Here is a 27,745-nt window from a genome sequence, read left to right on the forward strand (position 1 = left end):
CACCACCAGTCCGGGCGTTATGCGTTCCGCTGCGGTCAATCATGTTTAACACAATTAAAAGCACGAAAATTGGGTCGTGTCGGCTGGTGTAACCGTAACCGACAGCACCGTGGGGCGCACATGTAACTCGTAGCCGGAAGTGAGTGCGGTGAGTCGGTAGAGCACACGAGTTCCATTAGTAGCGTGGTAGGGTGGGGGGGCGATTATGCGATGGTCCCGTCGGTCGGTCGCCCGGTCGGTTACTTTGCAGTGCAGCGACTCCATTACGCGGCACCACCCCAGAGTTTATCTGAACCTCGCGATCGATCCTTCTTTCGAGCATGAATTGAAAATGCTCGGTCGTGAGACGTGTGTGTTGGATAATCATGCTGCTTCTCACTCGCTTCGGATGATGATGCTAATATTCCGTTCCGTTCCGGGATGCCACAAATTATGTTATAAATTCACGATCCCTTACGCCACATTTCTGGGCGGTGCAAGCACGCCGCGAGATTGACGAGCGACAATCAATCTTTTGAGCAATCGGCACTGGTGCGGCTTCGCCTTCGACCGGTTATGATGGCTGAAGGTGGTTATTGGTTTTCGCGTCATTTCTATCCGCCGTCCCCCAAGAACCTCTGCCTAGCACCCAGCACTATGGAAAAAAGGCGGTCATAAATCAACTTAAAAATGTTGGGGTTTTTGGTATATTTTCCTAAAATAGATACGTTACTTATTAGCGATCCGAATTTTTAACCTTTCGTGTTGCGTGTTCTAAGTAAAATCTCTATCATGTATTCGAACAACCGGATGTACCCTTTGCAGGCACTAAGTATTTACCTGTTTCAGAACATAGCAAGTAGGATCAGTTCTTGTCAATTTCAAGAAACTCATCAAGCGAATGCTTATTGTTTGACTACTTACTACTTTCGAGAGAGCAAAAAAGGCATACATCACAGCTGATTACAACAAAAACCGATTTGAACCGGTACTTGTGGATTGTGGATGAACTGTGAGTTGAACGTGAACTGCTTTCATCAAAGTAAACGACGATAGTTGTGAGTTTGAAAATATCGAAAACGATTATCCGAGAGCAGGTGGACACCGCGGAAGTCCTTGGCAAGCGTTAAAAGCAACGGAAAAAGAGTGAAATGAAAAATTCATGCAAAGAAAAATATTGACTTTCGGGGAAGTGTGATTGAGTTGACGAGGAAGGCAGCTAACTTGTGCTGTGAGCTGGTAACTTGTTAGAACGCTTGTTGAGATAGTCGCGAAGGTTCTAAAGATCTTATGAACGAAGAGGAAGCGGTTGGACTTTAAATATTTTACTGTCTATCGAAAGCTTCAATAAATGGTGGGATTTTTTAGCAATGTTTATTATCATCTGCATTTGTCATGCAGATTGCATAGCTTCGGGCGCAAAAATACCCAACATATCCACAAATGGCTAATTTTATATTCCCGAGCGCGTGCATTACACATAAACTGTTAGCCAATATGACCGCCTATTCCATAGTGCCTTAACGGGCTGCCGATGATTTGCGAGCGGCATTCTGGTTTGGCTCGTTTATGGGCATGTTTATTTGCCGCCAGGCTGCGGCGATTTTCACGGTGTGATGCGCGTTTCGCGTGCCCGTCCATGCGTTCCGCTCGACGCGAAGCGAAGTGTCTTAAGTGTCCATTCTTTCGCCCGACGGAAGAAGCACGGACACTGCCGCTCTCTCCCCGTCTCGCGCAACGGCGCAGTTTGTTATTCAAATCTTAATGCATTCTTTGTTGAACTTAATTTCGTTACCTTATTAAAACCGACGATCCGGGCGGCCGGGCGCGCGCCCATCAAAGGGGTGTGAAGCGCAACAGAGAGAGAGAGAGACTGGTTGTGGTGGTGGTGATGCCCTGCGTAAAACGGTACACCCTCTGTCGGGCTGGAGGGATCCATCCATAACTCACCACCGCGAACACAGTGAGTTGAGTAAATGGTCCTGCAAGTGCTGCAGATTAAACGATACCAACGCCAGGCGCGCGCGCGGTCTGGATCATAAAAAGTCCCGGCAACTTCTTCCCGGTGCCAAGGGAGCCCCAGGTTCGGAACACGGAGTAGGATGGGTTTTTGATGGAGCCGCGCAGAGCCGCAATACGCTAATCGCGTATTACGGGTTCGTGGTGGGCCGTCCAAGAACGGGTTCCGCTGCTGGACGTCTGTTTACTGTTTAGCGGTTTGGTCAAGGTCGATAAAGTCCTGACACTACTCGGGGAGAGGGGCGAAAACGATATCACCGGGAACCGGGCCCCGGGCGGGTGTGTTAACCAAAAAAAGGCTTTCAACTTACCGACTTCCTTTTTTCGTATTTTCAGCCCCTACCAGAGACCACCGTCCGTCCCCCACAGGGCAGGCCAGGCGCGGATTTCTTGAGGCCTCTGGCCACAGCTGCGTGGGGTAATTAACTGACCAAAAAGGCGTACGCGGGCCGCAGAAAAAGGAAAGCCAACACGGCCGCCCGAACGGTTAGCTAACTCGCCCAGAACTCGCGCCCTCGGCCAAAAGGATCGCCACAAGGGAAGCGAGCGTTGCAGCTCGTTGCATCACGTCACGAATGGGTGCAACGCACGCAAAGCGACGCTAGGCCCCGCCGCGCGAGAACTTGGCGCGCAATCCAGTTCAAGGAAAGCCCGTGCCGCCGGTGGGCCTCGGCGGTGTCAATGAACGCGCGCACGAGCAGCTCGCTGCAGCATAAACGTGCATAAAACCGATCCGAGGACACCGAGTTTCTAATCATCGCAATCGGCGCCGCCGCGAACGAACCCGCGAGCGGTTCCTCCGGTGTCCGGTCTTCAGTTGCCCAGTCCCGCGCAGCACCGACACTGGCTTCGGTTCGGTTCGGTCCAATCTCCAGTGGAAGTGCCGTGTGTACCTCGTGATCTCTGAGCCGCATTTCCGGGTCCAGCGGGAATGTTTTCCGGATGACACAAACCCGATCGTACCCCGGTGCACTTCCAGCCTAGCCCGTTGGTCCGCTGAACATGTGAGCCCCCCCACAACCGGACTCTCCTTCCTGCTGTCCCGTGTTCTGTGAGCTTCTGTGTTCGTCTGGCGATCGCGGCCACAGTGAATTTGTGAGGTGCGAGTGCGTGAACGAAATCTGGCGATGGCCGCCAACCGTAGGCTGTTTGCGCCGAAGGAAGAGGTCCGCAAGGAAGCGCTGGACGACGCTGGTGGTGGTGGTGGTGACGCCCGGGGCCGGGACGAGGTTGATCACGTTCCGGTCGCCCTGTCCACTGGTCCGAAAGCACTCACCACCGACTCCGGACCCGGACCGGGTGTGGTGACGCTGGACAAGTTCAACATATTTCACCTGCGCCGAAGGCCCAAAAGTGATCCCGGGACGGGACCGATCGCGAAGCACGCTTCCGGTGCCGGTGCCGAGAAACCGGACGTGGCGCCGGAGGCGACGGCCGAGCTGAAGAAGAAAAAGTCGCGCTTCGTGAAGAGTGCGTCGATCGCGCGGATCTTCGGCAACACCTACAATACCAAAAAGTACGACGACAGCAGTGCGCTGCTGAAGCTGCAGCAGTTCAAGCGGAGCTTTCTCAGCAGCGAACGGTTCCACAAGAAGGACAGTGCGGTGGGCGAGGAAACGGCAGAGGCGGGCGACAACGAGCTGCAGATCGGGGACGCGTGCTACGTGAACGACAGCGAGAGCAGCGCCCGGGCGATCAAGTCCATCACGCGCGGCCTGGGCCGGTTGCTGCGGCGGAACTGTCACAGCATCGACATCAGCCGCCCGGACCCGGAGTACAAGGTGTCCTACCTGGGGAACGTGCTCACCGGATGGGCCAAAGGTAGGTCGCATACGCGCTTCGGTTTAGAAATCTCGTCGCGAAGGTCGCGCCCATTCGAACCTGCCCAAGTCCGACCACCGAGAGTCCGATCGAAAGCCCGATATCCGATTGATTGTCCCACGGTCTTTTCGGACAGCTCGATTGCTTAACGCTGACCCAGGTGACCATCAGCAAGGATCGCGGAGAAGGAGCCGATGCGGGATTCGAAATCTGGCTGCGTTAACCTTGGGCCGCTTGATTGACTTCGCTGCTGGCGCTTTGCTGGGCGATCGATATCTCGTCGGCCCGAGCACAGGTGTCGAGTTTGACGTATTTGAGCACTCTGCACTCTGCCGTTCCCCGTTCCGTTCCGCGGACGGACCTCTCGATGGGCCCATACCATAAAGAAGTTTCCGCCAAGTGTGCGCTGCGCGATCGTACAATCTGCTGGTGGTGGCCCACTTCGAGGTTCCTCCGAAGGTTCCACGGCACGTTCCGTTCGAACGCGCGCCCCTTAAGGGCCGTTCGTCGTAATCGTCGTCGTCGTCGTCGTAACTGCAACACATTCCGTTAGGCGCAGCAGCGTTGAGCCCGCCGCCTGATGGCGAAGAATTTCTCGTCCGCGGCACCTCGGGCCCTCGTGGACCTGAAACCCCACGTCGACGGCGATCAGCGTCGACGGTCGTAAAGTGCTTAGCACCCCGCAGTCAGGTGCTTATGATGGGTGTCCAGTCCACGATGTTGATTGGGGTCGTCTATGGGGTTGTTGTTGCCAAAAAGCCTGCCACCAGCAAGTGGTCGTAATAATAGAACGATGCCGCGATGCTTTTTATAGCCAGCACACACGGTCGGTCGGTGTCAAAATTTGCACCTTCCGTAGACGTCCGATCCGCCCGTTGTCGCTTTCCATTAGTTCACTTAGTTGTTAACTTCCTTCGCGCGGTCGTGTGTTGGTGATGGCACAGGAATTCGGGCATTCTGAACCCGGGTCTCGCCCGGTTCAACCGGTTCCGGTTCCGGAGAGCCTCTGTGTAAAGCCGACGATTGATGCGCCGATTGTGGGCCAACTAGCGTGCAGAGAGCTGGGCCATGGCATACATATTGCGCCGTCTTTATCGTCGGCTCATCCGGTGCAGTCGGCGGGACATTCTGGGGCTTTCGGTGGCAGTTGCTAAAACCCCGTTACCTGCAGTGCTTGTGGTGGTGGTACAATTACTGTAGGCAACGTTCTTCCGTGTGCCGACAGAAGCCGTGCTAATGGAGAAGGAATTGAAAGGCCTTACGCAAGGTTTGTGATCGAAGTAGCAGCGCCACGGGTGCCAGTTAACACATGGGTTGAACAATCCCGAGCCTAAGAGTGTCCCGAGTTTGTTCAAAATTAGCAATACTAATTAACGTCAATGTCGTCAACGTCATCAATTTTCTTTTGCCTCGAAATAGGCGTTAGTTTCAGCGGTAACCTCTTCTTTTCGAAATTTCGTACCGGTGAGCATGGTTTAGAGGTCTGCCCAATAACCAGTAGTCACTAGGAGTCAAATCTGGCGAATACGGTGGATTTGGAAGCAATTCAAAGTGCAATTCATGTAGTTTTGCCATTGTTTTGATTGACTTGTGCGTTGTCTTGATTAAACATTTGTTTCATTGCCATATGCGACCGATGTTTCTTTGCAATTTCGGTCTTCAAATGCTTCAGTAACACTAAATAATATTCACTGATGGTATCTCCCTTCTTAAGATAGTCGATGAATATTACACCAAGCTCATCTCGAAATACCGAGGCCATAATCTTTTCTTGGCGAATGTTGAGTTTTGGGTTGCTTTGGACGAGGGTCTTCAGTTGATCTTCACTCAGATGACGATCGTTTTGATTCCGGCGTGAACTAATTAATCTGGCCAAACACTGCACTCCGGCGTGAACTGGCCAAACACTGCGCAGATGCTCATTTGATATCTTTACAAAAAGAGTTAGTTACGCAACCTCACTTTTCAATCATTCAAATCGATTTTGTGAATTTTTTGTAATGATTTTTGGTGTTATCACCTCATTTGAAGTCAGCAAATCGACGTTTTATTATTATTTCTGAGTTGGAGCGGAGTCCTCATAACATTTTTGAAGGCATTGCTTCGCTTGAACGGTGTGTGTTGTTAAAACACTAAATCGATCTTGACTTAGTAGAATCAGACAAGACCTGGGACTTTTCAGTCCATGTGTTAAGGCTTTACGCGGATCGAGTAGCAAGCGCTACGGTGTATGCGCCAGTTGTTAGTGCTGCTACCGATCACTTGTGACAATTGGAACCCCTCACTTGGAATCGACACCACCGGAATCGGCCAGTTGCCATGCGCCTGAGGTAGAGGTAGTAACACCACTACGCCGACAACCTTCACTAGGGTGTATCGTAGGGTGGTAAATAAATTGTCCAATCGACTTGCCGCCGCCGCCGCCATCACTATCTGATGAAGACCCCGTGGATGACCTTTTCTCGAGCTATACACGCGAGCTCTGCCGTGGCCCTGGTTGTTGTCCAAATTAACGGTGGACGTGAATGATTCATCGGCGCGCACGCTGTTTGACACACATGCGGCGATGGCGATCCTCTCGAGATCCATACCGACCGACCGGACCATCGAATTCATGTTTTCTGATGGGTCGATAAATGAGGCACCACCGCGGGTCCCTTACGTGGGGCAACGGATACAGAGGACTCCTCCGTGCCATCGTTGGATCGAATTAATCTTCAAACGAGGACGGGCGCGCGCAGAGCCTCAGTCCCTGACCTCAGATGCGTTGATGATGGACCGATCACACGCAATCGAACCCCCTGAGAAAACCGGGTTGGGGATGTGTGGTAGTTTTGGGACGGGTGTTGGGGCGTTTGGCCCCGTGATGTCCTGATGTAATACCCCCCCTTGGGTTGGGTATCAGGTTACCGACGGTGTTAGACCTGACGCCGCTGCAGTCGATGGAAACCGGTGCCTGGGCAAACCAGTTTCGCGGTGTGCAGAAATCTGTGGCACAACCTGTGCCCAGATAAAGTTCATCGAGCGCCACCGTCGTCGTGGAGTGCCAGGGGGAGGTTCCGGAAAATGCGCAGAGCGAAAATGGGTTAAACTGGGGTGGTGCGGACGTCATGATGACCGACATTCAGGTTCGGGTTTCGGCGGGATTGCTGCGAACCACCCAAGGAGCTTAAAGCCCGGGGTTTCCTTATTGGGAGCTGGACTTGCCAATCGGCCGTTTAGGTGTGTGGCGTGTGTAGGTCCGATTTTCCCGTCATTCCTCGGTCGTCTGGTCGGGGTCGTCACGGTCGTAACAGTAAACCCGCGCGGGGCGTGTACTGGGTTTCTTCCGACCTCCGGGAACTACCCAATCTGGGAGAAGGTTGAAGGATTGAAACTAGGTTGAAACCCCGGGGCGTAGACCCTACCGGTTCGATCGATGGATGATGGTAATCAGGTATGGCTCACCAAAGGTGTGAAAAATCGACCACCAGGTCGATCAGTCGGCGTGAATCGATTCTGTATCCAAAAGTGGATCAATTTGGAGAATGGCAAAATCTTAGTTGAGGTCCGTGTTCGGAAGGGCTACGGCCAAAGTGTGACCCATTGGCCGGTAGCTCGACCCGGGCACTGGTCCTCTGTATGGAACTCGACGATTAAATTAACTACAATTGACATTTTAATTAAAGTCGCGCACATTCTCGGACTCAGCCGAGTCTCGACGGCTGGACGGCTCCCTCGGCACATGTGCCGCTAGGTTCCAACCCAGCCCAGGTCGGAAGTTAAGCCAGCTTTCCGTTTTGGTTCGTCTTTCTCGGCCCGCGTCGTTAGCGGAAGTCACCATTGTTGACTAGCGTCACGTCAGCGTTATGATGACACCTTTCCGCCTTCCAATCGGATGTTTTCCCACCACCGGAAATTTTCCGACCGAGGAAAACTGTGATTGCTCATCATCATCATCATCATCGTCGTGGTCGTTGCCATTATCGGGCCGCGCCGATGGAGGCCATTAAAGTGATGCGAGAGTGTTTGTGGCGTTGCACTCCACGTTTTCCATTTCCCTTCGGTCGGCTCACGGGTGCTGCTGTGGCACTTGTTGTCGTTCTGTTCGGCGAGCTTCACTTCCTCGTTTCTACGCCCAAGTCGCAGGTATCTTCTCGCAGACCACTACCGTTCGGTCGGTCGTGGTCGTTTATGGGCGCAGGAAAATCGAGCGCGTTCCATTAGCACCGTCACGAGTACTGGGCGACTTCCGCGTTGCTGTGACTGATCAGTGGCGACCGACGCCGAGAATGGCGACCAATCTGTTGGCACAAAGATGGCGACAATTGGAGCCCATGCCTGTTCGCCTGTTGTATTATAATTATGATGTTTATTAACTTGTTTCACTAAGTTTTCTATTTCGACCGTGCTTAACACGAGGTTAGTTGTTGGTGACAGCGATCGTTTGAAGTCTGTGGTAACTTTGATCGAAGTAGTACTTGGCTCAGCTCTGGTTGTTGGAAATGCACCGGTCCCTGGTCTCTGGTTGTGCTTGAAGGCAGCCCGTTTAGTGCCGTTACTTTCCAAACAGAAAAGCACTCAGTTTTTTTTCATTTTTTAGTCGCACATCTCAACTGTGAGACGCTCGATTTTTTTCCATTTTTTACGATTTTTTTCGTACTGTAACGCAATATTGTACTCTGAGTTCCTTATAACACAATTACTTAACCTTTGTCGAGAAGAGAGTTCAGCGTGAGAAATCCCGTCTTAGTATGAAAAATGTGCCTTGTTTTGTGTAATTTGAATCTCATAGACAACACTCTTTGTGGGTCCACATACTGTGGGTCCAAAACATATCGGGAATTCACTTATTTACTAGAAAAACCTTTCTTCCTCCCAATCTGTATCGTCCTTAAAGCTATCTCCACTTTATGCAGTGCATCTATTTCTACGTTTGTTCCCATTTTCGAAATGCACCGAAAAGTTATTTTGGGGAATGGCCTTCAACTCGTTCTTCGTTTCGGTTCCTATCTCAACTGATGACTTAACTCAGCTATTGACTTTAGCTAGTAGCCCCAAGTCACACAAGTCAAGTTGAACTTCCTGAAAGTATGAAGTTTTATTTAGCTTTTATATATCATTAGTTTTTATCGTTTCCCTTAATTGTACAACCTATGAATCTTTAATTTATTTGACCATGTTAATCTAATCAATTCACACCTCCCGCTGATCACCCAACGGGTATCCGACAAAAGCTTCGAATTATAAAACTCCATAAATCCTTGTTAGCCACCCCGCCCTGGGGCTGTGTATTTTACATGTTTTTTCCCCAATCAACACACATAGAGCCATTCGAAAAATACTTTGCTAACATCACTGACTAAATTAACCCGCGTATTTTGTTACTCGACCGAAACGAATAGCCTTCAATCGATAATTCATTAAACTAACCGCGAAACATTGACGCTCCACGCTGCTGTCTAACATTATCCTGCTGGTTGGACACTACCGCTGGCTCCCGGAACGTTCCGTCGTTCGAAAGATTTATTGCCCCACCAATAATTCATCGCGAAGCTTCTCGGTTGCCTGCGGTCGATTCGGTTCGCCCAAGCTCGCCCCAAGACAACATGATATCATCGCCCATCCGAAAGTTGCCCGTTCTGTGACCTTTACTTAGGGGCTGCCGCTGGGTGATGATCGTGAGGGTGTCATGCAAAATGGATGACTCCTCGCGATGCGATTGGGCTGTGTGTGAACAGTTTTATTGTCCCACTGCTCCTCTCGCGCTTACATTATGACCTTCTCCGATTCGGGGGCTCTCGTCGCTCCCAGGCGCCCAGGACGAATGGGGCACCGAATCTGGCTCCGGCGAAACGGAAGTCATAAAGTCGGATTTTAACGAGCCAAGTTTCGCTCGCTGGCCACGCGCCCGTAGACCTCGGGATATGGTCGGTTCATCCTTTTTTTCGTGGTCCGGGACACCACTCGCGGGAAGCGAATGTCTTTCCGTTTTTATGCAGCAGCTCGTCCGTTCTCCAACAGCCAGTGTCCAGAAGTGGCGGTCAAGTCCAAGTTTTGCTCTGACCTTCACGCTGTGGGTCCCCGGGAATGGAATGGAGTGGTTTTTGCTACTCCCGCGAACCGGCTGCGACCGGAAATGTGCGATAGTTTGTGCCACGGTTTGTATCTGGAAATGTCGTAAAATGCGGGGAAATGTGGTAAAAAATCAGCAAAACTGTCACCGCAGAATGATTGATGGCGACCCATATTGGTTTAATAAAAGTTCCCGTCCCGAAGGAGGACGTTGCCTTCACGATGTGCTGAAAAGCGTTCCAGTTTCTGGTCGGGGCTCCTTTCGGGATGCTTTTATTATTGCTGCGCTTGACTTTGAGATGTTTTGTCCACTTGAGTTCTGTCGATGTCACCGAGCGTTGGAACGACTTTGATTGAAGCTGCTTTTCAGTATTGGACCGCCCTCAATGGAGTAGCTTTTGTAAAATGGCCCGGCACGGTAAGAGAAATGCTCGAAACACAGGGTTTTTCTGTTGGAACCACGAAGGACAGCCGTTTCAGGGCCACCAGCACCACGTTCGCCTAAATACACTTGGCACTCCGTGGTGGTCTCGGAAAGGAAACAAAGCACTGGAATCGACAAAAATCCAAACAACTCGAAGAAGTGCGAAGGAAGGGCGGGGTACGAATTTGTGGGTCAATTTCACGAGACCCCGGCCGGAATGGCGGGTCCGGTGGTTGCCAAATGGCCGGCTCGGGGACCGGACTTGATGATGTTCGCACACAGATTTGCGCGCCGATTTGCGCCAATTGCTGTGTATTGCCCCACGTGCGACGCGCAACATGATGCCGACCCGTCGCCGCCGCCGCCGCCGCAGTCATGTAGATACAACCCCTTCAGACCCTCGCCGGAGTGCGGGGTGCGTGTAAACGTTACATAACAACACCACCACCACCATCCGTCCCACAGTCGGGTTCGGTTTGGCATAATACGGCCGACTTATTATTTCGAGCTCTTGTGGGGGGGGTCTCTGTGTCATTCACCGGTGGGGCTGGCCAAATTGGTTGCGGCGCTCGAGCGAGAGAACAAACGGAGAAACATAATCGGAACAGTATTATGCGTCGTTCCGAGTGCGCGGCGCTCCGGGTGGCGCAAACTTCCCCGACCCGTCCTCCCGGATGGCCGCATCTCAAACGCATCATGCTGCGCGATCACTTGCGTGATTTTGGAGCATTATTTTGTTACGTGCCTCGGGCCCGGAACTAAGCGTTTTTGGAGCGAGCTCGGTTGCAGAGTTGAGGCGAGCATTTTATGTAATTTTGGATGGAAGGATTGGAAGTGTTTAGTTGAAATGATACAAAAGACTGTTCCGGATAGTTAAAAGCCGCCGATGTAATAAAATTCAAAAATCATTTGATCTGTCTGATCAATTAAGGGCTTTCGGCAGCATAAAACCACTATATTCACCGAAACAATTAGACCGTTGGAAAACAACGAAAAGGGTACATTTGACAGTGTCTACTAGCTCATTCTGGTCGTCTTTCGATCAATGCATTGTTCAAATTGATCATATTTTTTCGGTAGGGATCTGAATTAACGGTTTCCCCAGCTGTTAGAAGCTTATGAAATACCACGCCTTGCTGGTTCCATCGTGTTTTTGCCGAATCGATCTGGTTTTGCAGTCGAAGTTGGTGATTGTAGCGGACTGACCCATGAATTTTTCTTTTTAGGATTCTTAAAATTAATCCACTTTCCATCCCCAATCACGGTCTGTTGGAGAAATGACTTCCTCTTGTACCTGGCGAGCACAATAATACATGTGGTTTTTCGGTTTTCCTTTTGTCTTTGCCTGTTGTTCATGTGGCACCAATTTTCCACTCTTCTGGATCTTTCCCAGGCACCTTCAAACGTTTGTATACGGCGTATTGGGACACATTAAGCTGATCCGCGAATTGTTGTTGCGTCTGCGTGTCATTTTCGTCCAAAAGTACTTGTAGCTCAGCGTCCTTGGCCTTTTTCGGAGTCCTCCGACGCTTTTTATTTGTGAAGTCAAAATCGCCATGTTTAAATTTTTTAAAGCGCTTAAAGCACTGCGATCTTCTAAAAACAAGCTTCGACAACCATTTGATGCGGTTATGTAGCAGTTTTTTTTCAGCAGTTTGGACAAAAAGCCTTGATCGCCGCGAAGCGACTTTTTCAGGCACTAAAGTCGACATATTATAACCTCTTCAAAGATAAGTTAAAAACTTTTTTTTTTTTTTACTTGAAATCATTTATCTGATGATAAAACTAGGCAGTTTCGTCAAAGCATAATTGAAACAAATGAACAAAACCAAAATTAATTTCTTCATGTATTTCATTTATGAAACAAAGATGATGAGAGATGCTTAGGGGACATCCATTACGCCACACGTAGCAACGGTCAGCCAGAGTTGCAATCCTTGCATTCCACAACGACCAGCGCGACCTGATTGTTGCTGAGAGCCCTCAGGAGGGCAAACCAGCGCACATATGCGCAAGGCTACCATAGGCGCTCCATAGGCCGCTGGCCGCCTTTTTTGTGGTTCTCCAAAACCAGCTCCCTTAATTTTCATCTTCTGCCGAAGCCCTCTCGGCGTTCGATGAACCCCCGTACCCTTTCGACGGGGGGTGACCCTATAATTGGCCCCGGGCTATTCACCGCACGAAAGATGATCATCCACGCACACAGCAGCAGCAGCTGATGATGGCCTGATGAAACCGGCCTGGTCCGGTGCTGGTCTGTTGTGGCGCGCTCGCCGATTTTGGCAAGCTTCACTATAATTATGCTACAACTCCATAATTTGGTGTCCCACCTGTGTGTGTCCCCTGTCACTGTGTCCCCGGCCCCGGTGGTGTTGCCATGCACCATAATGCTGCACTGCACTCCCGAAGCCGCCACAGCGCTTTTTGCGCCATGTTTGCGGTCGAACGATCGCCGCCACCCCGAGGCGGAGAAGGGATGAGCATAACTGTTGTGCAATAATATGGCACACCGCCGTCGTCGCGGTGTGTGGGGGCTGTGAAGCGGAAACCGTACGCCATTGATCCATTGGCGTAGTCGTCGTCGTGGAGATTGCGCGCGTTATTTAATACCTTCTGTGAGGCTAATTTTTTCGCCTTCCTTCGCGATACTGGTGGCCGATTCGCGCAGTACTTTTTTTATTTCGAGGAAAATTCGATATCTGCGGCGCATTTCGGGCAGGCTACGGGCGCATAACGGCGCACCATTTATTCAATAATTCATTTCATGAGCCGCAGAGCCGAGGCTCGCCGCGCTGCCCGGTTGCAATCGGTGCACTTTTCGGACTTATGTCAGTGGCACCGATCGGATCGGCCGCCCCGGGGGAGATCTTCAAAAGGAAGCACCGTTGCCTGCAAAGGGAGAGGAACAGGTTTTTGAGCCGTGCTCTGCTCGTCGGAACCTTTGGCTTGCTGGTCGCTCCTACTGGATCCAGTTTTGTGGCCGCGACGGTAATGAGGGCCGACGAGAGACGAGCACACCACAGCACTGGCTGAGCCCCCGGGGGGCCACCTCGTACGCATCTCGTTATTGTCGTGGCGACGGTGGCCAAGAAACGGGTTTCGTAATCGATTTCTTCGTCAACAGCGAAGGAGTGACCACTCCATAAGGTGCCGCTCAGGTGGCCTACCGGAGAACCCGCGTCGTTGAAAATTACCAAATGGCTCTCGTGACGAGAGCATCCTGACTGTCGAGGAAGGTTTCCCCTCGGTGGTGAATCAATTCTGTGGGCCCTACGATGATGTTGCTCGTCATCGTTCGGCTGGTTTCCCGCATTCCCGGGAGTTTTCCCTGCCCCCGGCACCGGCAACCGGTGCTGGGTTGCCCAGTAATTACTTGATTACATATAGCGGTCACGAGCGAGCACCGGAGCAACACCTAACCTATGTAACGTGTTTGCTAAGGCTGCTGGGTAGGGACTTGCCCGGAAGAAACCTGGTTCCTAATTGTTTACACATGTGTCAACCGCAGCGTCTCAAATTGAGAGCGCTCCTCGTGGAGCCTCAATTGACCTGCAAGCTCCACTCCCTGTCACAAACCGGTAACCTAGAACCGGAAGAAGTCAGGCTTGAATCAATGGCACACCACACTCGCTTGACAGAATGCAGCCCAAAACGTGGATTACAAAGAGGACAATCAACCTCCTCGTGGCGGCAGAAGTAGAACGGGATCATTAATAATCGGGAAGGCGGCATGGTCGACGGTGGTGGCCTCTTTACTGTCACCGACGACGACGAAGGCGATGGCGATGACGATCATTAGGCTTCGATTGGTTTTTGCGGCGCCCTCACGTCAGGCGAAAGTTCTTGGCTGAAAGACTTGGCTTGGCTCCGGCAAAAAGGGGGTCAGTGGTGAATAAAATGGCGGCGCCCACAACGCGGGCCAAGCCAAGTGAAACCGAGACCTCAGACCGCTTAATGGTGCGGCGGTCAACTCTTTGTGGTGCGGCGACTCAGGAACGCAGGGAACCAATGCGGATGCCAATGCACCGCGCTCGATGTCCTAAAAGGTGACCTCCTTCCTGTGGGCGCGGTTTCCCCTTTTTTTGCACAACGACCGCCGATCATATCTTGCTGTGGCGGCTTGCGGCTGTCGGTGCTTTCCGATGTCACAAGTGGGGTGAAAGTGTGCGACGCCCTTTTCGAGGACCGCCACCACCCATTGGACGTGACGACCAGGTATGCGCACGTATACTCGCTCGCATTCCTAAACCTCAACAACTGGGGAACGCAGAGCAGAGGGCGCACGACGACCTCACACAAATTAACGACCATCCTTCGGCGCCCATTAGCAGCGGGTTGCGCATTATTAGCTTTCAGCGCAGCAATCTCGGCAGCCAGCGGAGAGCCTGAGTCGCCTGAGTCGCCTGAGTCGCCTGAGTCGGATGATCTCATCCACGTGAGATGATGTAGCGCATCCCCGAGCATCCTGCATGCTTCGTGATAAAACTGACGAGGGCCGCACGGGTGTGTCAGTGACATAAGTGTGTGCTTTTAGGCGGTCCGGCCCGGCACCTTACTGGGGACATCGTCCGGCACACAGAGGGGTTACAACACGCTGTCGGCTGTGACCGGTGGCTGTGCTGTAGAGGTCGATGGGACTGTGCACAGTGGTAGTAACCGAGCGTTGTCTCAATCTGCTGTCTTGTTGGTCTTTGGCCCCAAACAAAGGTGGGCTTTTGGGGGGAAGGTCTATGGAAAGGAAAACAATGAAGTAATTGTTGCAAACAATGCTCCGTGTTGGTGTGACAGTTTTCTCCAGGAATACTGAGTTTGTTCAATAAGTTTTGGGCTTCAATAATAGAGGGCGCTGCTACTAGCCTAATTTGTTTTTGTTATGTCAGTACACTCTTCATATGAACGTATGTAAAGTTTCATTTCAATATGTCTCTTCATTCTTCGTTTACAAACAATTTAATATCACGTTCTGTACAGTGATTTAATTTTTTATTTTTAGAAGGTTTAAAGGCAAAGGAAACGTTTGAACGAATATTGAAAGTATGTAAGAACTCCTCGCGTTTAATTAGTACAGTTATAAGATGGGAACGCCTGGCAACTCCATTGACGATGGGTTACGAACTTCTTGACGGTATCATTTTCTACGGTCATACATTTCCAAGGATAGCTAGATCGTTCACATACCATCACACCTGGGGATTCTTTCCACTTTTGCTGTCAAATCATCCCTAAACAGATGTTTGTTGCATCGAAAAGTAACAGCCACTGTGCTGTTGACCGAAATCGTTGCTGACGAGCGCATTGGCGCTTGGCACCGAGACTGAGTGCCTCTTAAAGAGCGCGGTGGTCAACGCGGCGGCGCAGGTGATCCCAGGTGCAAATGCAACCGTCGACCGATCGCTGCTTCGTTCGGCGGCTTACGCAATGTCGTCACAAGCACGCCGTGGGGACCGGTTTAGAAGGTTGCCATTAGGAACCCGGGTGAGCACTCGGTGGCTGGCGGACCCCTTCGTGTGTGACGCTATGCGCGTACTTCCTTCCTCTCGACCGACATCAGCATTCCATTCCACCTCGTCCTCGCCGCTCGCCCCAACTGTGGATTGTGAATCTTGTTTTCGGTCGGCTTGGAGCAACCTGAAATAGCAGAAATAGAGCAAACAACGATGCAAAAAATCACAAACGAACTGGTTTGAAGGCACAACAATCCGTTACAACTTCCCACCCGACGGGGTGGGCTTGTGCTGCAAATACGAGTGGCCACCGATATTATGACCTATCGCTGGGTGCCTGGCTGCAGCTGTCACCGTCACCAGAACCCGAATTGTTTATTGTGTTGTGTTTGGAGCGCGGCGCGCGATCACCCGACCGCGCGTTACCTAATCAAATATGTTTCCACTCGAAGAAAAGCGCGAGAGACCTCAACGCACAAACAGGCGGGTAACCCAACTTTCACCAGCGAATTCGCGGTTACCACCACCAGAGGGCGCTCGATCGCGATCGCCGAATGTTTCACCCAAAGCGCACGCGCAGGTGAAAGTAAATAATTGTTATTTTTGGTTTTAATGATTGCCTGCTGCTACGCTGGGGTCTGGCATTTTCAGCTTTTGGCAAATTTGCACTTTCGGGGTCGGGCAAAGCGAATTGGGGTTCCAGCTTACTGTCACACACCTGACACACGAATATTCAAACGGGGCCACCATGGTGACAGTTGCCCGGGGAGGATGATGTAAGTCCGACTCCCAGCCGTCTATCCGTTGTTCGTCCGAGTCCAGTAGCTCGCCTTTGTGGTCCGACCTCCTCAGCCATCGATCAGCGCCGTGTTCGGCATGGCGTGTCATAAAATGATTAAACTAAACCGATCGATATTCAATCCCACCAAGAGCGCCCGCGGCCCCGGCAACTCTCGAGACGAATTTGTCGAGGATCGGTGTGTCAGTTGGGCAATGGTTTTCTGGTCCGCCAATGGGGAACCAATCGGTATTTATGCAACGGTCAATAGGCTTTGGATTGGATCCTTCTTCTTCGCGGCTCTGCGTTCGGCCGTGTTCTTGCTTCGCGGATATGCTCCACTTGCGCGGCGTTGTTTTTTGGCACTACGTAGACTTCCCGCTGCTGTCAAAAGTTTGACGCCATTTCGACATTTCGATCCAAATGTTTTTTGTTTTCGTCCAGTTTTCGCAATTCGGACGCGAGTTCCGATTTCGGTTGAGCCGCAGAGCCGCAGTTCCATTACGACACCACCGTTTTATTTGTTTTGGTTGGAACCCCAAAAAATGGGAGCGATTATTTAAGGCCGACCGCTCGGACCGGGGATTCGAATGGCCGACCTCCCACGGGTTGGGACAGGTTGCTTTAGTGTGGGGAGTGGGCCACCGGGACCGACCGACAGGATGCACTTTCCTCGATGACCCGAGTCGCCACCGAGCGAGTTATGTAACATTGGCGTTTTTTGTTTCTGTCGGGTCTAAAAATGGACTACATTTTAATTTCGAACTACCTTCACCGTCATCATCGGCCAGCCGACCATCGGGGCTGTTACGGCACATGGTCTCGGTCCGTCCGTTCGTTTTTTGCCAATTATTGGCCATTGGCAAGATGAAAGTGAACGATTCTTGGAACAAAACTGTAACACACATGAGTGAACAGTTTTGCAATTAGTTTGCCGTGCGCGGATGTTGTCAACGCCAACGTCAACGATGGACACGAAAAGGACTCCCGGTCAGAGGGACAGGGAGGGATCAAAGTGGTGTGTGGTGCATCACTAACGGTGGAACCTGATTGGAACCAGCCCTGCCAGGATCTGCCGGATAATTGCTCTCTCTCTCTCGCTCTCTGTCTTTGAATGGCCGTTGCGTTTGTGTTAATTTTTTATGCTTTCATCATGTAAAGCGCCGCTGCTCGTTTGAAGTGTGTCCTTGGTGCCCCCAACGATACACACGGCCAACGGTCACGGACACGTGTGACGGATGTTTACGGGTCTCTGGAGACCGGCTGGATCGGGCTGATAAAAGTGCAGAGTTTCCCACTTCGCTTGTCGTTGATGGCCTCTCCAGTCCTGAGGCCCTATCGCGCGTGGACGAACGATTTAATCAACCGTAGAATAGAGTCCAGAGACTGAACGGCGCAATGTGTTATGCAATTGCTTTCTCAATTATATTCCTTACCAACGTTATTGTTCAGACCTTTGAGAGACCACGAGCAATAAAGGTGATGATTAATGATTGGCGATCCAGCGGTCCAGTGTTGTGTGGGCCATGAGGAAATCGAAACGAATGGCGGCTTTGGTGCTGCGAAGAGGATCGGTTCGAGTTGAGATCGGTTAGCAATAAGGAAACAGTATTTCATCAATCTCCTCTCGCCGTAATGTGTGTTGTTGTAACGAAAGAGGCCTTTAGGCGTTCGATTTGGCCAAAATTTGAACCAACTTTAATCACTTTTGGCGGAGTTGCGCTCGGGGAATCGATGGTTACGAGGCTGCAGGCATTCGAAGCTGGAGCACCAGACTTGGGCTTCGAGACACCTTCGACCTGATTTAATTGCAGTTTACTGCCTTATCGCGTGGCCGTGGTGAAAGTAGAACCAACTGCCGTTGCCCCTATGAAGGTGCTGAGGTGCCGAGGAGCACTGCAATCGAGGGCAGCCGCGCAATAGAAGAGGATTGTTGCTGTTGACCCCGCCGGGGAGAGTCAAAAGTTCACCGGTTTTTTGAAGGGTTCGCCGGCGCTCATCTCATCTCGCTACTTCATGTACTCTGCGCCGAGGTTAAGAAAGTAACACAACTCGGCACCTGAACTCCGCCACGGCCCACGTTTGCGCGGTGACCCCGTTCGAGGGCGCGTCGTAAGCATTGTTTGCATGCGCCAGGGCGCCGCCCCGGCACGCAACATTAATGTGCGCGCTGTGTAAATAATTAGCCCGGGTGGGAGCTTTCGAGGCCCCGATGATGGCGGTGCGTGCAGATCCGACTCGCAGAAAGTGCCGAGATTCGCCGTAATTGTGGTGGAAAAGTTTGGACCCTCCAATGCCGTACCCTTTCCGACGGATTTCACTTCCGATTCGATCGGCCGCTCAGATGAGGTCCACAACAACGGGACGCGAACCAATATCCTCTAGAACGTTCCTCCTGTGTCAACAAGGGAAACACAATGGCGCAATGGCTGGGTGGTTAATCTTTAGTGTCAGGAATTTGATTCTAATGATTTTGTATTTAGGCAGGCTACGATTTTCGACTTTTTGCGTTATGTTTTGGCTCATGTCACACACTTATGGTGAGAAGTTCGGCCATTTTGAGCGATCAGTCAATTTTTGACAACTATTTTACTGTTCACGTGTCTTGGTTCATCGTCGATTTTTCTCTGCTCCAAAAGTGATTGACCACGAAGGGGTAATATGAGTTTTGGAAACAGGGAAAAGATACAGGGCGGTCAGATCTGAGGACTACAGTGGCTTTGGCATCACTAACGAGTTGTTTTGGTCAAAAATTCACCCAGAAAGAACAATATGCGAGCGAAAAGCGTACATACGATAGCCCGCGTAAATACAAAATTATCCGAACTTTTTGAACAGACCTCGTACTGGCTTCCGTTGTTCCCGCCGAACGAATGCCTGTTTGATGGCGTAATTATCGCCGTACACTGCCAGTCTCTTTGCCAAGTGCGCGGTCACCAAGTCCAAGTCCCTCAACAACATTAGCCAACGAAACGGTCGTATTATTTACCAATCAGACGCACCCACACTATCCACTTCCTGCTCTCCAGGGTCTCCAGGAGCTGGCGGGTAGCAGCCTCCGAAAATCAAATTTCGAACACGGCACGAGCTGTCATCGGGGAGCTCTCCAGAGTGGCATTACATAAATATTTAATTAGTCAAATTACACCGCGCGGGGTTCGGTCGGTTGGTCGGGTAGGCGGGGTAGGAGTTGAGTGGACACTTTGGCATTATTGGTTTTAATTGACTCTGTCGGGCCGACGGAACTGCGGAATGCTCCTCGGAACGCGATCTTCGTTGGTTCCGCGCCCAATAGGTTTACTCGCGAAATTCCTCACATTCCTTCCCTCTCGAGTGCTTTGTTTGGTAAGAACGCACACATACACACGATGTTACGGCTGGGGGCACGTGTCGTCATCCATCAAGCATCTGGAGAACCCCCGGGTCTTGTGTCCCCCCACCGAGCCATTGGGATGTTTTAAGTAATTATCAACTCACGGCAAAAGGAGCAGGATACAATACGTTGTTTGAGTGTACATTTGTGTCCGGGTTTCTTCCGGAGAGAACTATGATCGGGATTTGTTTGCCCCATTACACCCTTGAGCAAGCCACTTTCGCCCCATGGGATCCGACGGCATTTCTGGAAACACATCAAAACAGTCTCAATATCGAACGAGTTCAATTCCTCGGTTTGCCTTCGCCGCCGACATAATCCCCTTGATTGAGGTTATGATAGGTGGGGACGTGGGCCGTCTGACGAATTGTCTCACGTCGACCTGGGGGTTTCTCCCGGCACACGGGGCCCCCTCTAGTAGGTAATGGTGGCGACATAATCGAAAACCCCTCCAGGAGCATATCGGAGGCCGGATCGGAGCGTGTCACGTCCGCGGTGAGGGCTCCAACCCTTTTTCCCGGCCGTAGCGTGAAAGTGTCACAGACGGACGAAAGACGTGCACGGACAGCGAAGCAGGTCGAGATTTCGGACTTTCGGAGGGAACAAATAGAACGTCGTTAATATTGGAAAGAAAAGAAAGCGAAAGAAAACTGGCGGCCGCGACGCACAGGAATCCGCAATTTGTCAAAACTTTTCCACCAAAGCAACCATAGTAGTGGCAACATCGGAGACATCGCTTTCTATCGCGCTCTTTGTGGATGACAAATAGCCAGAACGTGTTTGAGTTCAGGCTGTGTATGCAAAGTAGCAGAGGCGATGTCCCGCTTTGATGGAAGTCTCATGGAACACTGCACTTGGGCAAAAAAGACATTCTGCACAATATTTCGTTTGTGCGGCTTCCACAGAGCCACCATTCGAAAGGAATGGTGTATCCGTGCCGCTGGAGTAGGTTAATTACCGGTACATCGGTCACTCAATCGCGCCGATTGTTGAGAGAGGTCCCCATCGTTGGCCAATGTTTCGACACGAGACAAGCAGCCCTGTTAATGGCGAATTAATCAATCGTGCTCGAGCATCGAAAGTAAAATCGTTTTTTCTTTAGCGAACGACCATTATGTTTTTGTGAGGTTATAAATCTGGCGACCAAGATGCTCGCTCAGATCTGATTACGTGCAGTCTCCGGGCTACGCTCATTAAACAGTTTAACACGCGCTCTAGCCAGTTAATCGACAAACAAATCAAACCGGCCCCCGATTAATGCCGAACGACGGGAAGTCCTAAAGGAAGCTCAACTGCCGAACCGGTTCTAGCTCTCTGGCGTTTGTGTGTGGGTACAGCAAATGAATGCTCATCTTTCTTCTGGCGATCTCCTGCATTAATTTTCGGACAGCTCGTTTTTTTTCGATCCTTCTATCCGGTTGCCCTTTTGCGCTTCGGGTTGCTTGTCCGATTACGTAAAGAAGAAGAAGGGTGTGAAAAAAACCCCCATGAACAAGACACGCAAATTGTGTATTTAGGAAACCCCCCCGACGGGTGAATGCAGTCTCATTCCCGATGACGTGACCTTGGCGGAGCAACGCTACTTAAAGCGTTGGCCGCCTATCTCCCCTCTGTTCCTGTTGTTGTCGCAAACAATACGATTCTTGGATTGTTAGGGTGCTGCAGGTGGTTTCGGAATTGGTGGACCGTTTTTTGGACGGAGAACGAAGGCTTCCGACAATAGTGGCGCACCCAGCGAATGGTTCAATCTTGTTGGAGGTCACAAATTTTGACACCTTATTACTCCAAGTTACACATGTGTGTAAGGTGTTTTTTTTCGTAGTTTAGTGTTTAATTTCGTATTGGTCGAAATGGAAAAATATAATTAAATTGTGTGACTGTCCAAAATTGGTCAAACAAAAAAAAATTTAATCAGTCAAACATTTAGTCAAAAAATCAAGTAATGTTTCTTTTGAAAGCTCAGAAAGCTCAGCTTACAGAATATGTAAAAGAATTTCATTCAGTTTTTTCTTTGAATTCCATCTCAATGATAACTGTTTTACGAGTCTTCTTGAGGTTCCGGTTGACGTTGGCCCAATATTTTTCGATTGGACGGCACTCTGGTGTGTTGAGGGGGCTCACAGCTTTGGGCACCCTTTTTCCCAAACTTACGAGATGCTAAATACAAGACCAAAACAGAACAGAACCTTTGTGTCTTTTTAGGAAAAGCACTCTCGGACATAAATTCCCTGGTTGCTGATCCTGATCGCGATGTAAATGCCACTTTTTAAACTATACGATCAGAGAACCTGCCATACGAGATATTTCTTTGAGAATTTCGATAGCTTAATGTTTTTGCAAATCTCTGCCTCATTTCCTCTTTCACTTGCCGTATGGTACTCCTGTTCAGGAAGCTGGTTAAAGTCTGCCTTGACGTAGGTTTCATCATCCCGCAGTACGCAGAAAATTCGCAGTAATTCGGATTTTCGCTTTTGACGCCATTTCCACAAATGAAGGGCAAATGTACAGGATTTTTTTGATTGGCAGGATTGACCAATTTTGGGCAGTATCACCCTTTCAACTTCGCTTTAACGTATTACCCATACATCTTCACAGAACCTATTGATTACGGAGTAGGGGACCAGAGAGTAAATAAAAAATTAATATTTTCTTTGCTCGAATCAACTCGAAATGGCATAGAGTTACTGATTGCCATTGAAAACTCCATTCGCTGTTGCTTAGACGAACGACATCCCGCAAAAGCTACTCCATCGCAGCAACCGTCGCTCGTCGGGAAGGAACAAAACGAAACATCGAATCACTTTTTTAAGCCCCAGTGACGTCTTGGAACACGCCACCCACCCCTAATCATATGGTGTGGCCGCCGCTGCCACTGAGACGTTGTTTCCGATTTTCATTCGACAAAAAGCCGGTCGTCCCCGGGTTCCCGGTTGCGTGTGGTGCTCTGTCTGTCGGCGACAGTATAATCAATAGTTTGATTGTAGGAAAGATCCGCTCGCGTGCCGAGGGTTCAAGGGGAAAGCCTCACTGTGCCTGTGCCAAGTGAGTCACCCGCCGGTAATCAAACGACACTGCCTAGAAAATGGAAAAAACCGTCCGCCAAAACGTGTGTTTGTTGGGGCCAATTGTCGAGCTCGGAATTGGTATGATAATCTCGTCGTTGGGTGGGCGAGACCCACAAAACATCGCCCAGATTGCGTTGGCAACCCCCGACGTGCCGTCGTCGGGGTCGCAACTTGTGCAATCTGTCTTTTGGTCTTTATTCGGGGGTTGGTTTCCTAATGGGTTGTACGCCGCCGAGTTATGCCAAGGTAGCTTTGGCAAACACTTGTCGCACGCCACCACTTCCTTCGCGTAATGACACGGTGGGCCGCGTTGCGTGGCCGTCCATCAAACGTTTCTGGGGGGACGTCCGTGGGTCCATTCAAACGACAGTCAACGGGGATAGATCGATTGTTCCTTTTTTTCTGTCGGGGCCCGAGGCGACAGTTTCAAGGTTAAAACAGCTGTTGGTATAGGCCGGGTCCCCGTGCTTGACTTGTTCGATCGAACGATCGATGGGTGAGAAGTGATCGGTCAGTGAAGGACCATCGGTTAAAACCGGACTAACGTGCCCCCTTTTACTTCTCTTTCAGGCGATGGTTGTGTGGAGAAACCGTTGGCCACACTGTGGCGTAACTACACGCAGAACAGCAAACCGGACGTGATGATGAAGCTGTGCCTGTGCCCGTCCGGCTTGAAGGCGACCACCCGGCAGCACGGGCTCACCGAGTACTGGTCGCACCGGATCACCTACTGCAGCTCGCCAAAGAACTATCCACGGGTGTTTTGCTGGATCTACCGGCACGAAGGGCGCAAGCTAAAGCACGAGTTCCGCTGTCACGCGGTCATCTGCTCCAAAGAAAACATCGCCCAGGAGATCAGCAGCATCCTGAAGGTAGGTCCGTCGCCGCCATCGCCATCCCCAATGCTAACCATTTCCCGTTCTACTCATTTTAGGAAAACCTAGCCAAAGCCTTGCGTGAGTTCAAGCGCGACAAGCTGAACCGCCAGAACGCGCGCCTGAGTCTGGCCAACAGTGTGTACGACAATCCGAGCATGCCGCGGCGCAAGATCATGCTGAGCGTGGGCGCCAACAACTACCGGCCGCCGCTCGAGCGGTCCAAGTCCGCCCCGAAGCTGATGGCCATCGAAGAGATGATCGGCGAGGAGGACGAAGAGGGCGACGAAAGCCTGCCGCAGCAGCTCGGCGGAAGCACCGGAAGGACCAAGTCGCCGCCCGGATTGGAACCCTGCTGCCGCGAGGACGCCCTCTTCCCGTCGACCACGCTCGGCCGGCGGCGGTGCCGGAGGGGCCACTCGATACGCCGGACGCGGCTACGGAACTCGTTCAAATCGCCCAAAGATCTGGAGGCGAAGGTCCCACTCAAGAACGAGAACATTGTGCAGGCGAGCCCGATGAACAAGTCGATCGACTCGATACTGGACACCATCGGCCAGGAGGATGACGACGAGGGCGAGGCGCATGAGGAAGACGCCGAGAGTGGCCCGATGGCGGACTCTGCCGAATCGGCCGCTGGGCCGATGAAATCGAAACGATCGCATAGTACCGACTCGTCGGAGGACGATTTCGAGACGTTCCTGGCGCACTACAACTACGACTCGAGCGAACCGCTCTCGACGGAACTGATCTCGTACTTCGACATGAAGCTCAACCCGACGGCCGTCTGCAGTATGCACGACCTGAGCCAGCGCCACGACAGCGTGGTGGTCGCCCTCGAGGACACCCAGCGGCTGGCCCTCAGTTTAGACGATCTCGACCACTACCCGCTCGGGGAGGATCCGCTGGCTGGAGAGGGGGACCGGGACGGTGAGCGGGAGCAGCCTTCCGCCGGTGGTCGGTCGCAGAACGGGCACGAGGACGTGCCGGAAGCGGACGAGGTGTTCTTCAACCAGGACGAGGTGCTAGAGATGCTGCGAACGGCTGCCGAATCGGCAGCGGTCGGAAGCCATCATCACCACCACCACCACCACCATCACCACCTTCCGCGGCTCTCATGCCTTCACGCTGAGGATGATACGGCGCCTCCGTCGTTGGTGTGCGTGGCTAACAAAATCAGTGCGGCCGGCGGTGGTGCCACTCACCATCCGGACAGCGACGAAGGGTCCATATCGAGCGGCTGTGAAACGTCCAGCACGGTCACAACCAACACGGACGATTCAGTGGCCACCGCGACCGCACCGTCCATCAAACCGTGCTCGGTGCTCGAGCGTGTCCGCAGCTTCGAGCAGCTGGCCGAGAACCAGGTGATCCATGTGCCGCTAGGCGAGCGAAGCGGTCCGATGGCGTCACTCGGTGGCACATCCAGCACGGGCAGCCCGTCCAGCCCACAGGCGGACGCAATGATCTTCAAGCGCAGCATCACCTTCCCGGCACCGGGCGTCAAGTCGAGCTTCCTGATGCCGATGCTAACCGGACATGGTGGTTCATGTGGACCCGCGGAACCCATCGACTCGCCGTTAAACTCACTGAACGGCACCGAAACCGACGGTGGACCGGAGGACACGCCGCAGGATAACCATAAGCATTACAACCACCGCAGCCGGCAGCACGTGGAGGGAAGCAAACCGAAGGTGCGCCAGATGCGCCTCAAATCCAGCGTGGTGGCCGCCGCCGTCAACACGGAGCTGATCAACCAGCTGCAGGCGATCGATTCCGATTCGGAGTTTAGCGACGAGTCGGGCTATGTCGAGTTTCAGGACAACCAACCGTCAATCAAGTCGGTGACGGCTTGAAGTTGTTGCTCGCCCCAACAGATCCCCAATCCGTGTGTGATGTTTTTGTCCCCTTTGTTTCGTGCCCTCTGTGCTTAATGTTTCGGGCGCGACAGGGATCTAGTGAAACACGACTTCCGTTAGCTTTACCGTTGGCGATCCGAAGCTGTTGAAGAAGATTATTAGTTGTTTACTCCGGCCGGCTACAGGCATACGCCTTCGGCCACCAATGGTCGATATATTGTAGAAAATGCTGCGCCCGGTTGGGCCAAGGATATTCGAGCGTAAAATGGCAACCCTGTTTTGGGTGATGATTCGTACAGAAAAGATAAACCATATGATACATTACTGCAGCGTCGTGCTCCTCGAGGGGGGGTCACTTATGGACCGCATCGAGCCGAAACCGGGACACAGCTTGAGCACGCCCCGAGGGTAGAGCTTTACCGTTCGTTTCTAGGCTAAGCTATCGTTTGAACGTTGATCCTCGCCTACGGCAGTGGTGCATACGCTGATGCTCCTCCGGCGCATGATCAAATGGAAGATGACGAGCCAGAGGGCAGGTGGCAACGGAATACGATAGAGTCGGATACCAAATAAATTATTTGTAATCGTTAAATCAATAGAACACATTAGCAAAACGAACACATATACAGCCAAACTAACAGTAAACCGGCCGTAAGGGCGACGTTTGGGAAAGTTTTTCTGTGGTGTTGTTTTAGGTGTATTGTTTCCCTTACAACCCCACAACGGTAGGGTTTTAGGCACCACCGTGTTGCACCGATAGCCACTCTAGACTTTCCTCAATTACTGTAGGCTCAAGCGAACGCGAGGCGGGGAATGATCATACGTGCGGTGTTAGCGTGTTTGGTTATAAAGTTGTTAAATTTTCAAGGGGGGAAACGTTGGCTTCATTGTAAGTTACCGGGTGACCGGGTGCACTGATCTATAATGCAATCATCTACCACACACGTACTACTGCGGACAGCAGGCGGGGCTGATCTTGGCCCTTGGGCGCCGCGTTGCGGGACTCCTCACCGAATGAATCTAATCACTTTTCGAACCGGAAGTTAGCCGTGTCCCTGTTCAAGCCGGGGAAGTAGACTGCAATCTCTTACGTACAACATGCTGCTTTACATGCATTACAACATGGGAACAAGGGAACACTAAAGTTAGCCTAGTTAGTAAGGGAGCAAAACTGAGCTAATAGTTTGGGTAAGGCGATCGCACGACGCCACAGAATGATGCTCTGCCGACATTGTAGGGACGAGCAAGAAATCCAAACAGCACCTGCGAGTCCCGAAGTGCTTCAGTAAGCAAAGCCAGCGACTGATGAGGATCGGCGATCACCATCAGCGCTGGTGTAGTTAACAGATTTGGGTGCAAAAGAGTATATTTATTGAGGCCCATATTCGAGAATGTTCTTGTACTTGTAATTGTCTACTGTTTCTATGAAAAATAAAACACTTAAGCAACAAGGTTCTTTAATAAATGTTATTATGACCAGAAATGTGAAATCTGCGGGAGTTTGTATGTCGATAGAAACCGATCTTCTTTCTTTGGAAGCCGTGTTTACCGTTGTTTCATACATCCGGATATATCCGAATAACGAAACTTCCAGCAAGACTAACAATTTGTCAATCAGGAAAGTGTTTTAAATAAAAAGGCGTGTGTTGTTGGGCCCTCGTTGGACATGTATAAATACGATGTAGTGTTGCTTTTTTGGCTGCGGTTTTGTTTTATCTCGTGTTTGATAACCAACAGAGTGACTATTGGTTTTGAGACAAACGAAGGCGTCAACTGATGTAGTGCCAACCACATGATTATGCTATCACGACGATTCACGTTTCGTAATAATACTACCCATTTACAGTTTCATATTATTGCTGCTTCATTGAGCACATTATTTTTGTATCCTATTTATTCGGAGGCGTTCTATGCTATGTGTCGTGAATAAACTGCTTGGGAAACGTTTTACAAGAAAAACGGTGATTGGTTTTTCACATTAACATACTGGCGCGTGTAAAACACACAGAATGTAACGTTTCGGTTGCGCTTAAGAACCTCAAATTTCATTTCAA

The 27,745-nt window shown here is 51.2% G+C and overlaps 1 protein-coding gene across 1 annotated transcript; it reads left to right on the plus strand.

Moving 5' to 3' along the window:
* Positions 1 to 3,125: 3,125 nt before the first annotated feature.
* Positions 3,126 to 27,123, plus strand: LOC131211253 (uncharacterized). Its single transcript, XM_058204656.1, has 3 exons — positions 3,126 to 3,819; positions 23,528 to 23,829; positions 23,892 to 27,123. Exons 1-3 carry the CDS (start codon positions 3,126 to 3,128, stop codon positions 25,686 to 25,688), a joined length of 2,793 nt encoding a protein of 930 aa, XP_058060639.1. The 3' UTR covers positions 25,689 to 27,123.
* The last annotated feature ends 622 nt before the right edge of the window (positions 27,124 to 27,745 follow it).

The sequence above is a fragment of the Anopheles bellator genome, chromosome 2 (genome assembly GCF_943735745.2).
Source record: "Anopheles bellator chromosome 2, idAnoBellAS_SP24_06.2, whole genome shotgun sequence".
In the NCBI taxonomy this organism is placed as follows: domain Eukaryota; kingdom Metazoa; phylum Arthropoda; class Insecta; order Diptera; family Culicidae; genus Anopheles; species Anopheles bellator.

Bases quoted from the DNA above. Each gene is read 5' to 3' on its own strand.
- LOC131211253 (XM_058204656.1), top strand. From the start codon at position 3,126: ATGGCCGCCAACCGTAGGCTGTTTGCGCCGAAGGAAGAGGTCCGCAAG. The intron at 3,820-23,527 runs GTAGGTCGCATA...CTTCTCTTTCAG, and splicing joins GCTCACCGGATGGGCCAAAG to GCGATGGTTGTGTGGAGAAA. The intron at 23,830-23,891 runs GTAGGTCCGTCG...TACTCATTTTAG, and splicing joins AGATCAGCAGCATCCTGAAG to GAAAACCTAGCCAAAGCCTT.